Genomic DNA, 13,734 nt, shown 5'->3' on the forward strand with positions numbered 1-13,734 from the left:
TTCTATAGGAAAAGTAAATCCCAGAGAGTAAGCAACTTTCCAAGGGCACACAAGTTTGGGTGAGAACCCTCACGGGTGCAGTGCTCCTAAATCAAGAATCTTGGGACTTCCCTGGTGGTCCTCTGGTTAAGAATCCACCTCCCTAAAGCAGGGGCGGTGGGTTCGATCCCTGGTTGGGGAACTAAGATCCCATGTGCCGCAGGGCAACTAAGCCAGCACGCTGCAACTACTGAGCCCGTGCTCTAGAGCTCACACGCCACAACTAGAGAGAAGCCTGCGCGGTGCGACGAAGAGCCCGAGCGTATCACAACGCAGATCCTATGTGCTGCAACTAAGACCCAATGCAGCCAAATAAATTAAAAAAAAAAAAAAGAATCTTAACATTCAATGATTCCAAAAAACTGAGGGTTTTTTTCAGAAAATAAATCCATTCTATAGAAATTACCTTTTGTGTTATTACCTAACTCCTAAAGCATAAGTGCTTTCACAGCCGTTCACAAAAGACTCATCAGATAGTCCAAGGCTCCACTTTCCCTTATTTGAGAGCAGCAGAGGACGAGAATGCAAGAGTGAATTATTTAAGAGTAGAGAAACCAGTTCTGAAGATTACAGGAAGCCCTAGTGAGTGGTAGTGGTTAAATCCCAGGCCTCCCTAATTCCGAGAATAAGGTCCTGACCTCCAGGATTCTCCAGTTATATTCTGAACAAAAGTCCACATTTTCTGTGCATATCACAACTTATAAACTGCCTTTCCAACTTTCACTAAAGTTTTCTTCCTTTCCTGATAGCCAAAGCCCCCCAGTTTTGAAGTTACCCACTGAGCAGGTGCAGCGGGCAAGTAGGCGCTTTCACAGCTGAGTGACACGTCCTGCCTTAGCTCAGCGACAAACTGCCCCATGTCACAACTACCTGGGGCTGATGGGGAACTGGGCAGACGCTTACTGTCAACTGGGACCTTAAATTCCTAGAGCTTACTGGAATTCACAACACAGAAATCCATTTATGACATGGTGGGAAGGGAATCAAGCAAAACCCACGTCTGTATCCACTCTGACTACACGCACATGGACAGAGGCAGGAAGGGGCCATGGAAAAATGTTGTTTTGGGTGTTTTAATATAGTTTCCCCAACAACAGAAATAGCTGGAAAGTAAAATGACAGAGCAACGTAAGGCAAGGCGATGGTGCTACATTGATAGTACTGAAGGTGCTTAAAATCCTTCTGAAAGAGATCTTCAGAAAACAAGACAATTTTCAAACCGTGAAGTAAGGAAAGCTTTTCTGAGAAACACCAGGTAAAAAGCCGAGAAGGTGCCTGGCCTCCTCAAAGAATCGTCTGGCCTGGCAGGCACTTATTTGATGGCCGGAGAAGCCCAAAGGTCCTCAACACAGCACGTTTTCCAGACAGACAGAAAAGCTCTCAGATATATTAAGGCTTTATTAAGTCAGGGGATCCGACTTTGTTGTGGAGGCAGCGAACATTTTACTACAGTTTCCTACTGGGCATTGTCTTCACTCAGAATATTCTGGTATTTTCAGAAATGAGGAAGCTCTGGGAATTGTGCCAGATTAGCTCATTCTCTCTAAATTATCCATTAATGTCTAATTTAAAGAAACAAAATATAAAGAAGGTGCTAATTTCAGATGCCTTACTGCCAAAAGTGACTTAGAAAAAAAAATATATATCAGGTTAAAAACCCTGATAAAAGGATTCTGCATGTGTAAGACAAAACAGATGTCAATGTTCAGGAAGGCAGAATGAAAATGGTGTCTTTGGGGCCAAGTTTCACTTATTTTTCTACTCTTTCCTTTTTGAAAGACATGTCCATTTCAGGCTTTGTCCTGCCTTCTAAGAGTAAAACTGGTAATGACTGTGAAAATCAGAACTATTATTTACCTGAGGGAGCACTTTGGAGACAGATTAGATGAAGAGAGATGAGAGATTTCATCTGGAGACACATGAAATCCTTCTGAGTAGTGAGAATATTGTTACAAACAGAATTACAGAGAGGCAGGGGACAAAGTTAGAATACAACATAATGAAACTAGGTTTTAAATCAGAAACTTTTTGAGGACAAGCATTTAGAGCTACACTGCAGAAACAGGCTTTACTCCTTCATTATTAACAGCACACGTATGAAGGGCACTTACCACAGTGTCTGATGCATGAATGCTTAATGAATAGTTGCTATAATTATTCTTCTCATCACTACGGGCAACTGAAGGACTGTGGGTTTGCATTAACCTCACAAATCTGTCAGGTAACAAATAACTGGATCTTAAAAGATGTTTATAACGTTAAGGTCTTGAAGGACTAACATATAAACAACATTTCTACAACCTACTGCAGTGCATTTTGGAGAAACGTTTTTACCTTGTGGTCCATACTGGCTCATCTGTGGACCGTAAGTCCCACTTGAGTTACTCTGTTGGAAGCTACTGATTCCAGGATGCATCTGGCCTCCAGGAGAAGGATGAGGCGACATGGATGGTCCTGTCTGTTGAGGTCCATATTGAGACATCTGAGGGTTTCTTTGTGCGCCTGCCATAAAACCTAAGTGAGAAATAAATGGAAATATATAAATGCAGGTGACAAAAGTGAACACGGAATTGTGTCAAAGGTAGATGGGAGAAGACTGGTGCTGTGGGATTCCCCTAAAGAACATCTAAAGACATCTCAAACCCAGTGTGGAGGATGTGAGAGGGCCCAGGGGCTACCCGAGTCCTCACTCTGAACTCTCACTAGAGTTCCTGGGAACCCGATGGACTGTGGACATGAACTAGGGAAAAGGAGAAGAGGGTGAACAGGCCAATAACCTTAACCTCTCCCAACCTCCATTCTTGCCTGGCTGGACGTGTGCGCGCCCCTCAGAGCCTCGGCTCACTTCCCGATCTCTGGGCCACGTGTCCCCGCTCACTCAGACATCCCACCCCTCTCTCAAGCCCAGGTCAGCACCCAGCTCTCCCCGGCACATAACCATTTTTCTCCCCTCGGATCTCCTGGGGCCACAATTGTTCACCGTGACTCCTATAGTCCTGCAGACTTACCACCTGATTCATACTACCCCTCGGGGTGGCGGGGGGGAACTGCACACAAGTGGAGGGTCTGAAGTGTACCCTGCTATTCCAAACAGACCCTGACTTCCTCCCGTAAAGTTCTCCCCATTGCCAAAACAGCACCACCACTCACCCCCGTGTGCCACCCACGATTCCTTCCTCCCGCCCCGATGTCCTATGGTGTGATGGACCCACTGGCACGTCTGTTGCCTCTACTTCCAAGATGTATCTTGGGGTCACGCCTCTTCTCCATTTCCTCATCTACAAAAGCCAAGCCGCCCAGCTACCATCTTCTCTCCCATGACCAGACGTGGTCATGGTCTGGCTCACCCCTCTCAGCCCTGCCCCGTTTTTGTGCCTTTTGGTTCACTTTCACAAAGCCGCCAGAATGATTGTTCAGGAATAAAAAAGGAAATCAGAGCGTATCTTCTCTGTATAACCATCCTGCCACCAGGGTTCTCATTAGACCTGGAACAAAATGCCAGCATCTGACTATGGTCTGTGGGCTCTTTTGTGGTCTGGGGTTGCCTTTCTCACTTTAACCCCACTTCCTATAGTTTTCTCTCCTTCTCACTACCCTGAAGTCCACTGGCCTTCTCATGCTTCCTAGAAGATAACGTCAAGTTCCTTCCCTTGATAGAGCCTACTCTCTCCCGTTCCCTCTTCCGAGAGCGTCCTACTGCCGATTCCTTCCTGTCCCCCAGGTCCACCTTCCCTGACTGCCCTGGTGGCGCCACCCGTTCTCCTCACGTGCTTTTCATAACATGTGATCATCTTACTTTATTTCTGACTCACTTAAGCTCTCTCTTCCCCACTAAAACATAAGCCCCAAGAAGGCAAGGATCATGGACGTGCCCTCTGCTGCATTCTCAGTGCCCAGCAGGGCGTCTGGCGCGTAGTAGGTATCAAAAACTACGTGCTGAAAGAATGAGTATTAAATTCCTCCTGTACTCAGAGTGCTGAGCACAGCGCAGTAGGTGCTTAGCAGGTAGCTGGACAAATGGATAAAGAAAATACATCTTTCAATTGTGCAGGACTATAAAGTCAAGGTACATTGCCATCATCAGTAGTTCAGCCAAATGTAAGCAAGTACATAGAATGAACTGTGAATACGCATTTAGACAAAGAATACCCCAAATCAAGACATGTAACTAAGAAAAAGATAAATCATCAAGCCAGAAAACTAACAAAGGGCAGTTTGAAAAAAACCTCCCAGAACCCAGGAGTTAGAGTTGGTGAGAGTTCACGGGTGTCAGCTGAAGGCTTTCGTACAGGGTGAGTGCAGAGAGGGGGCAGGTTTCCACCTACTCCAGAGGAGAACTGAGAGCAGTAGCTTGAGAAGGAGAGTCTCCTGAGGCAGCCGGAGGGGAAGGTGATGCCTGGATCCAAGGCCAGCTTAAATTTAGGGGGTTAAACAGAGTAGGGCCTTTACAAAGGCCATGGTTTACATTTCAGTAAGAAAAAAAAAGAGATTTTCTAACACTGCTTCTGTCTAAAAAGATAGACATAAAATACAAGTAAGTAGAGCTGTTCCTTATTATCCTATTTCATTTATTTATAAAGATAAAGTCATGTGAAATTGGGCTCAATTGGCGGCTCCCAGATATAAATCATCATAGAAAATGTTTGCTTTTTCAAATCTGAAAACAAACAGAAATCAGAGTGCTAAAATTACTATAAATGATTGCATCTTAAGATGTAACATGAAATATTTATCTAAGCCTGACTATAAAATTCTCAAGAGTTTCATATAGAGTCCTGTTTAATAAAAAAGTGTTTAAATCCCATACAGATTGTATACGTTTTTCTTCCTTTCTCTCTTTCGAGAATGGCTGCTTTCTCCTTCATTAGTTAAGGAAAATAATACATGTCCGTTTTTTAGCATTAAATTTCACTTCAACCAAGAAAGTGTCCATGCTGAAGGATTTAGAACTGCTGGTAACACAGCACATCCTTAACTTATTGCTGCCTCTTGGACACTTACTATAAGCTTGAGGTTTGTTCAAATGACTTCTAAGAATTCTTATCTGGGCAAGTTATTTATTTCTGATTCTTTATTCAATCCTTAAAAATATGTGTATATATGCCATGATCCACTTGAACTGTCTCACTCATCACTGGAATTTTGCAGAAAATCAAGTTCGTCAAAAGGCTTCACAAGAGGTAGAATGTTAAAGCTAATCCAAATGGAATGTGTAGCAACATCAAATTCCAACAACAAGGTTCTGTGGAGTATGGAATCCACCTCCTTCCATAGAAATTAAAATTGGAAAGCTATTTTTTTTTCTCTGTATGCTTTTGCAATGGCACCACTTACAAGACGTTTCTGAAACCTTGTTTTATATTTTTGGTGAGACTCATCCCTTTCATGTATTCCCCAAGACAATGAAAGGAGGTGACATAATTTCACTGACTTTTTTCTGAACTACCAGCATCGAAAGGCAGTCAACTGGGAATCGAAGGCCTACATTACAGCTTTGTTTGTGTCGCTAGCTCAGAATCCGGTAGAGTAGACAGATACGTAAATAAATATACTGCAGTGTGTGAACTGATCAAAACTGGCTCTGTGACCTTAGGTGAATCGTAATTTATCTGAGGCTCAGTTTCCTCACCTTAAAATGCAGATGAGGTTGCTGCAAGAGCAACTGAGCACCTGAAAATGTTCTGTAATCTGACATGTACACACAAAAGGAAGACAGTGTGATGGTAACTTTCTGGTTTATCAACTGCCACGAGTATCTTTTAACTCCCGAATACCCCATGTATTCAGGTGTAGTTTCCAACTAGCATGAACAAGCTGGTTTTTATTTCTACATTTGTGTTTTTATTTAAATATGTGGGATCCACGGGACTCCAGTACTTGTGTAACTGTCTACAAATTCCAAAAGCTTAAAAAATATATACCCCATCTCCTACCACGGAGTTCCCCTGGTCAAAGACAAATGGTTTTTTAATGTATCCTTTCAGGGATATTTTATAATTGGTTTGTGTTAGATTGTGTATTCCTTTTTTTTTTTTTTTTTTTGCTGTACACGGGCCTCTCACTGTTGTGGCCTCTCCCGTTGCGGAGCACAGGCTCTGGACGCGCAGGCTCAGTGGCCATGGCTCAAGGGCCCAGCTGCTCCGCGGCATATGGGATCCTCCCGGACCGGGGCACGAACCGGCGTCCCCTGCATCGGCAGGCAGACTCTCAACCACTGCGCCACCAGGGAAGCCCATGTGTATTCCTTTTATCATGAGTAAGGCTGAACATTTTGTTTTACAGCAGTTTTGACTCCTTTTCTACAACTATTTATATCATTTGCCCATTTTTCTGTTGGCCCCTCTATGTCTTGACTAGGGAGCATTTCATCTTGCAGATTCAGCTGTTATTACCAAATAGATGTACAGTTCACCAAAACTCTTGCACCTGCAATCCTATGCAAATCTGGTCCTTCAGTGTGACTGACACTGGCAAAGGCCATACACAGTCTTAGCAGGAAAGCAATATGATCTGACTTGCATTCTCAAAAGCTAATTCTGCCATAATATGCAGCAAGAAGGAAGGACAGAAGGAGAGTAAGGCTAAAAGTTAGGAGACCAGTTAGGAGGTAGGTAAAGTGATACATAGTATATAATCACAATGAAATGCCAGCAATAATCCTACTACAAAGGTTTCCATTATGGATATAACCATATTTTTAAGAGGTTATTGAATACCATCATAATCTAAACAAACTAATGAAAAATTAGAAGACAGAAGTTAATGAAAAAAGAAGTATTTCTACTTTTCATCCTAAAGATAGAGACCCGCATGTGCATTATTTGTTTCCTCATCTATATAATAGGGACAATTGTATCTACCTCATAGGGTTGCTGCGGGGATTAAATGAGATGATACATGTAAAACATTTATAGTAGTGCCTGGCACACAGTGAACTTTCAATAATCACTAGCTATTACTATCATTATATATTCAAAAAAGGAAAGCAGGAGAGGCAGCATGCTGTGACAGCAAGGGAACTGACTAGGATGTCAGTCGTGGGCCTTCCACACTTGCTGTGCAGAATGCGGCAATTAACCTAGCTCTTGGCCCTCAGTTTCCTCACCTGTTAAATGGTGAGAGGGAAGACATACGATATTTGTAGCGGCACTTCTAGCTCTAGTTCCCTATGATTCTGGCTTAAACTTTTTTTGTGTGAAAAATCTAATTCAGGTCTAAAATTCGCATGTATATTTATTTGGGGGATATTCTTCATTTTGTTTTATTTTAACCTTAATTTTGAATGAAATAAATGCTAAAATGTTTCCAAATATCAAATTTCAAACAATAATTTTCTATTTATGGTGACATATTTGATTGTATTTTGCTTCCTTTAGGAAGTTATTATAAAATGGCGGCTTTTAACACAGTTTATGAACAGAAAAACTAACAGCTGAGAGAATGAAGCTGTTTTTCTTTTTTAAAGTTGTGAAATTTTTCTAGTTATAAACCATCTGAGTTTAGAAAACCTAACTATCTAGTAAGGAAAATTTATAAGGTATAAAGTGAACTTCCCATATATTATAAAAGTATGTTGAATTTCTAGATGTATTATGGAATTATATGCCCTAGGTAGATAATCTAACATGGAAAATTCAAACTTTGGAAAAAAGTACTAATTTAGATAATTATTATTTACATTATATAGAAGAACTTACTGAAAAAAAATCTTAGAAACTATATGAAAATGATTTGTACACTTCATCCATAAAATCAATGCATAGAAGGCTTATATAAATGGATTTACTATTTTTGAGTCCTTCATTACGTGTGTATGCAATCACGAACACTCGTACAACCAAACTCCAGATGAAGAGGCGCAAGCTCTATTATGAGAGAGAAGGTAATGTAGTAATAGGACACCCCCCCCCCCGCATCTGTTTGGAATCACATGTGGGTTAGAGGCTGCCTCTACCATCCACTGTGTGGACTCACAGGTTCTCTTGTATGAAATAGTGAATGCACTTCCTGTCCTGGCTTCCAAGATCATTCTGAGAGTCAAATACGAAAAACGTATGTGACTGTGCTTCTCTACACTGAAGAACACCATGAAAACGCTATACAAAGGACCACTGCCTGTTTAGTGACGCTACAAGCTCTTCATTCACTGTGTGAGTTCTGATCTAAGCTCTCATACTGGTAACTCAATCCACATAATGATACACAAATCTTCTATCAGCATGGCCCAATTGTACTCTGGCATTCGTGGAACTGTGGTAAGAATAAGAGAGCATTAAAAAAAAAAAGTAAAAGATGTGATCCTTGTCCTTGAAGAATTACAGTTTAGTTGCATAGAAAATAAAACCTGGGGACTTCCCTGGTAGTCCAGTGGTTAAGACTTCGCCTTCTAATGCAGGGGGTGCAGGTTCGATCCCTGGTTGAGAAGCTAAGATCCCACATGCCTTGTGGCCAAAAAAACCAAAATATAAAACAGAAGCAATATTGTAACAAATTCAATAAAGACTTAAAAAATGGTCCTCATCAAAAAGAAAAATCTTAAAAAAAAAAGAAAGAAAAGAAAACCTATCAAATAGGGAAAAATGATAAACTAAAGTCACAGAGCAACCGAACGAGATTCCAGGCAGCATCCTAGGTGCTGAGGATGTAAACCATGAGCAAAACAGTGTCTGCCCTCGTGGACCTCACATTCTAGTGGCAGAGACAGCCATCTAATAAACAACTAAAAGTTAAGTATGAGTATAAAAAAACAGAAGTACAGGAACTCTGAGGGTATAAGAGGAGGACCCAATTTAGACTAGGGACAATGAAGTTTCCCCAAAGAAGTCCTATTTAAGCTGAGACCTTAGCTGAAGGTAGGATGCAGGTAAATCAAACTAGATCCGAATAAGACTAAGACTATGTCTGACTGGTGAAGTGGATGTCACAACATATAGTCTTGGAAGCCAAAGTTCCTGCATTCAGCTGAATCCTAGTGGTCACTGGGCACCCTTTTGTTTGGTCAGGTCTTGTGAATGGTTAGTTTAGCATTTACAATCCCTTTCTTGAAGCCTTCCCCTAATTCTAATGCTAAATGTAAAGAAACCACAGGAAAAGGCAGCATCACCCCTCTACAACGGCCTGCCCTCTCACCTACGGACACTGACATCCATGTCCCATCTTTATGGATTTTCCTACTTTCAGAAGGAAATCTCTTGCTTGCATCCAAGGCAGGGCCTCCAATTTATGCTCTGAATTCTGACCTTTCTCATCTCTCCAGGGATGTTCAACAGTGTTTGTTCAAAAAAACTAGGCAATGACTCTTGATTGCTTAACAGAATGAAGCCAAACTTATCAGCCCAGCAATCAAGTCTCTTCAAAATGTGACCTGACCTATTTCTCCAGCCCCATCATGGCTACATGGTCATCATGGCGACCCCACTCTGATTCGATCACTCCCACTTTTACCTCCCTGCAGGCACCAGGTTGCTTTCGACCTGTAAATCTTCACACACTCACTCACTTAACAATTATTTATTGACTACCTCTCATGTCCCTGCTAATGGGCTATTCACTGATCTAATAACAACAGTTGACATTTAATGAGCAGATATTATGTGCTAATGGCTTTGTTCATTACTTGTCCTTTTAAACTTCAAAACAACTATGAAGACACTGAGGCTCACAGAGGTTAATTTGCTGAAACCACTTTGAAACATTTTTAACCACAATCCATAGTAAAGAAATATATTGTATACCATGATTCAATGTGTGTATGTGAGTATGCACGTGTTTATATATTCACATTCAGTATCCACACACACACTGTACTCTTCACAAAACAATTTCTACCCTGATTATGTGCAATGTTCTCTGATATTTTATATATTTTTTTCAGTGAACAAACGCACGACTGAGCGGCGCAGTTTGGAAACAGCATGCTAGATTGCGTCCTCTACCGAACACTGGTTCACAGTGTGCCCAGAGGGGCGTCTGCCTCCACGACACTGACGTGCTCCTACCCTTCCTGGCCCTGTCTCCTGCTGCTTCCACGGCGTTCCCTGGCCTTCCAGAAAAGCAGATACTTTCATATGCTGTACGTTAGCTGAGACAGAACCGTTGTCACACTGCCATCGTTATTTGCTGGGGTGACTATCTCCCCCCAGATTGTGAGCACTGAGGCTTTAAAAAACACACTCTCTTCGTATCTGTCTCCTCAGGACCATGCAAAGTGACTGGCAGAGAACTGGAACCAAATAGTACAGGTTTTTAATGAATAAGAAAACATCTTCATTCAGAAACCATTTACTGTTACTTTGGGAAAACAGCTTAATAACTGTGATGGTCTGGCTCCTTGTTTCAGAGTGAGTATATTCAAGTAATCATTTCTGGGGAAAGGAGGACCGCTATTCAAAAAAAGAACAACTGAGGGCTTCCCTGGTGGCGCAGTGGTTAAGAATCCGCCTGCCAATGCCGGGGACACGGGTTTGAGCCCTGGTTCGGGAAGATCCCACATGCCGCGGAGCAACTAAGCCCGTGCGCCACAGCTACTGAGCCTGCGCTCTAGAGCCCGTGAGCCACAGCTACTGAGCCTGCGCTCTAGAGCCCATGAGCCACAGCTACTGAGCCCATGATCCACAACTACTGAGCCCGCGAGCCACAACTACTGAAGCCCATGCGCCTAGAGCCCATGCTCCACAACAAGAGAAGCCACCGCAACGAGAAGCCTGCGCACCACAATGAAGAGTAGCCCCCGCTCGCCGCAACTAGACAAAGTCTGCGCGCAGCAACGAAGACCCAATGCAGACAAAAGTAAATAAATAAAATAAATTAATTTAAAAAGAAAAGAAAAGAAGGAGAGAGATCCCCCCTGCCTCAAAACAAGAACCACTGACAGCTAGTGGCCTAGTGGGCCAGAAGCACCATTATTTCTATCACCTAAATATCTGCCATGTGCATTCGCTCTGTCCGTCTCCACGGTCACTGCAAATTCAAATTTTAGCTTCACCGCTTATGGTTAGGTGACTTCAGGCACGTTAGTTAACAGTGAGGCCTCCGTTTCCTTCTCTGAGAAAGGTGGATGACAACGGAGCCCACCTCATAAGAGTAAATGAGAAAACGCTGTGTAAAGCGTACAGCTCAGTGCCTGCACACAGAGCAGAGGCGCAGTAAGGGACAGGTATTATTATTCGTATTATTTTTAATACAACCCACCATTTATTTCCCATCTGAATGACTCCAAGCTTTCAAACCAGCCTCGCTTGCCAGGCTCCCGTTCAAACCGTTCACTGCGGCAAAGTCAGGAAGCGCCGCACATCCCTGGACCGTGCTGAATTCACCGAGTGATAAATGCCACACCCTGTGGCCTCCTGGCAAAGGGCTTGGTGCCTTTCCCCAGGTAGCACACAGCTCTGTGTCACTTTGCTGGCCTGCCAGCTCTGCACCTCCTCCACCAGAGCCAGTTATAGCTGATGGGTAGCCTTCCTCACTCAGCGGACTATCCAGAAACCAGGGTCCTTTCCCTGACAGCTAGTTCCAGAAATAACTGGCTGCCCATGTTACTTGGCTCAGAGAACTGAAGCTTGTCAGTTTCAGGCCACTTAACCAACAACTCTAGTACTGCTTAGCTCTGAGCGGCCTAAGACTCAGTGCACATCCTTCCCAATCCTGCAGAGTCCCCGGAGTTTGCCTATTAAGAGAGGGAGAGTGGGACTGGGGAGCAGAAGGAGCGGGGAGAAGGAAGAGAAGAAAGGTAGACAGATACACAGAAATAGATATGAGTCCTATCAAGTGCCTGAATAGACTCAGTATAAAGAGCAAGGATCTTGATTTTTGTTTGTTACTGGATCACGAGCACGTATGACGATCACTAGCTTGATAAACATTTATGCAAGGATGAATCAATCCATTAGGGTTTTTTGTGGGGTTTGAAGGGAGACCAGAGTCTGAAATAAGACTATTCTCTTTCTGGTTATAAAGGAAAACCCCCGAGACCTCGCCCAAGCATCAGGGCGTACTGCTCTTCTGCTGGGGGCTTGTCAAGGAGCTCTGGAGCTCATGTGATAAAGGCCCCATCTTGGCCAGGCTCGTTTCCACCACCTAGTAAGAGGCTTACAACTTGTCCTAAAGTTTATTCCAAAGGCACATGGGTTCACTTAAGATATTTAATTACAACTTGATAATTTTTTTTTTTAACTTTCTGGCTGTGCCACAGCATGTGGGATCCTCGTTCCCTGACCAGGGATCAAACCCGCGCTCCCTACGCTGGAAGCACGGAGTCTTAACCACTGGACCACCAGGGAAGTCCCCACGGTTTGATAATTTTCTGAATGTCATTTTCCATGTATCCAATAGCTGAAGGCAGGACCTCATCTGGAGTCATTCAGTCTGCAGGTTGAGAATGGTTTTCATTAGGGTCATTCCCCTACAAATATTTATATTATTAATCAATGGAAAAGTCCTAGACAGACAATCTATTCTAAATATTGCATGGTGGTATAAGTCATGTGAAGTCTAGGGAAGATGCTACTTCAATCTTTATACAGAGGCCAGTATTAAAGACTAATTAAGCCAAAGACGCTTTTCTTTTTCTTAATGTGTTTTTAAGAAAACACATTGCTATCTTGAAATCTTAGCAGACTGGCCTAACAGAGAATTGGCATTTCTAAAATGTCTATCTATATTATTATCAGATAAGTGAGTTTTCAAGACCTTTTAAATATTTTCTTCAACACCATACTATTTGTGGTTTATTAAGTGGGTGTTTTTCCACTTAATAGTTTAAAAAAGGCTATATGACTCTCTTATTTGAAAAAAAGAAAATTCTTAGAGAAAAGAAAAATCCACTGTGACTATCTAAACCTTAGCAGATCAAAAAAATTTTTTCAAGCAACTGATTTATGTAGTCATTATAAACAAATCACATTTTCCATGTAAGGGATGAAATGAATACAGAATGCTTTTACGCAGTATGAATGAAGAAAAACTCTTCACTGGAAAGACAGAGATACAGCTTATCTTTAGAAGTACTTTAAAAATGCTCAAAAATAGAATGAAATTATAACTCAGGCCTTAAGGCATATCTGGAGGAGATGCTACATGGAAAAATACAGAGGAAAGCTCCATGAATCCAAATAAGCAATGACAGGTTATCACAACTCCAGAAGAGTCACTGATGGGTTAAAGGACCATCCAATGAAAATGCCTCCCTAAGTTGAAGGGTGTTACAAAACTGATTTAGAAAGAAAGTCAAATAAATAATGGAGCAAACACAGGGAATTTCAGAAAATTAAACTGGAAGGCATTTTAACATGGACCTGAGCCTCCAACTGTATATCCTTTCCCTCTTCGTGAAAGACAACCAACTCTGCAACGTAATCACTGGAGACCTTAAATCCTGTTAGAAAAAGCAACGTTAAGCACAAGGCCCACACCATGGTTCATGCCACCCACGAAAGACAGCACAGCAAAGAAAGAGCCAGAGTGCTCAGGCTACCGCAGGACAGCAAGCGAGCGCAGTACCAACTGCACGCAAATGTGATGCCTTCATCAGAGGTGCCTCTTCGGCTGGCAGAGCTCCAGCGCCGTCAGGACACCCACAAAACACCCAGGGTCCCATAAGCCACCACAAAGGAAGGCGCGTTTTTTCCTTTGGCACGTGGACGATGTATTGTCATGTTGGCATCTGTTAAAAATTCACAGAATAACTGCCTTGTTTCT

At 42.5% G+C, this 13,734-nt stretch overlaps 1 protein-coding gene across 8 annotated transcripts in view; it reads right to left on the reverse strand.

Annotated features, from left to right (window-relative positions):
- ARID1B (AT-rich interaction domain 1B) overlaps positions 1-13,734 on the reverse strand; it is a 413,166-nt gene that overhangs the window by 71,876 nt on the left and 327,556 nt on the right. For all 8 annotated transcript variants that reach the window (XM_060114324.1, XM_060114322.1, XM_060114319.1 and 5 more), the window contains one exon: positions 2,374-2,553. In XM_060114324.1, the coding sequence (XP_059970307.1) occupies positions 2,374-2,553 (180 nt within the window). The remainder of the gene's footprint in view (positions 1-2,373; positions 2,554-13,734) is intronic.

The sequence above is a fragment of the Mesoplodon densirostris genome, chromosome 12 (assembly GCF_025265405.1).
Source record: "Mesoplodon densirostris isolate mMesDen1 chromosome 12, mMesDen1 primary haplotype, whole genome shotgun sequence".
Taxonomy (NCBI): domain Eukaryota; kingdom Metazoa; phylum Chordata; class Mammalia; order Artiodactyla; family Ziphiidae; genus Mesoplodon; species Mesoplodon densirostris.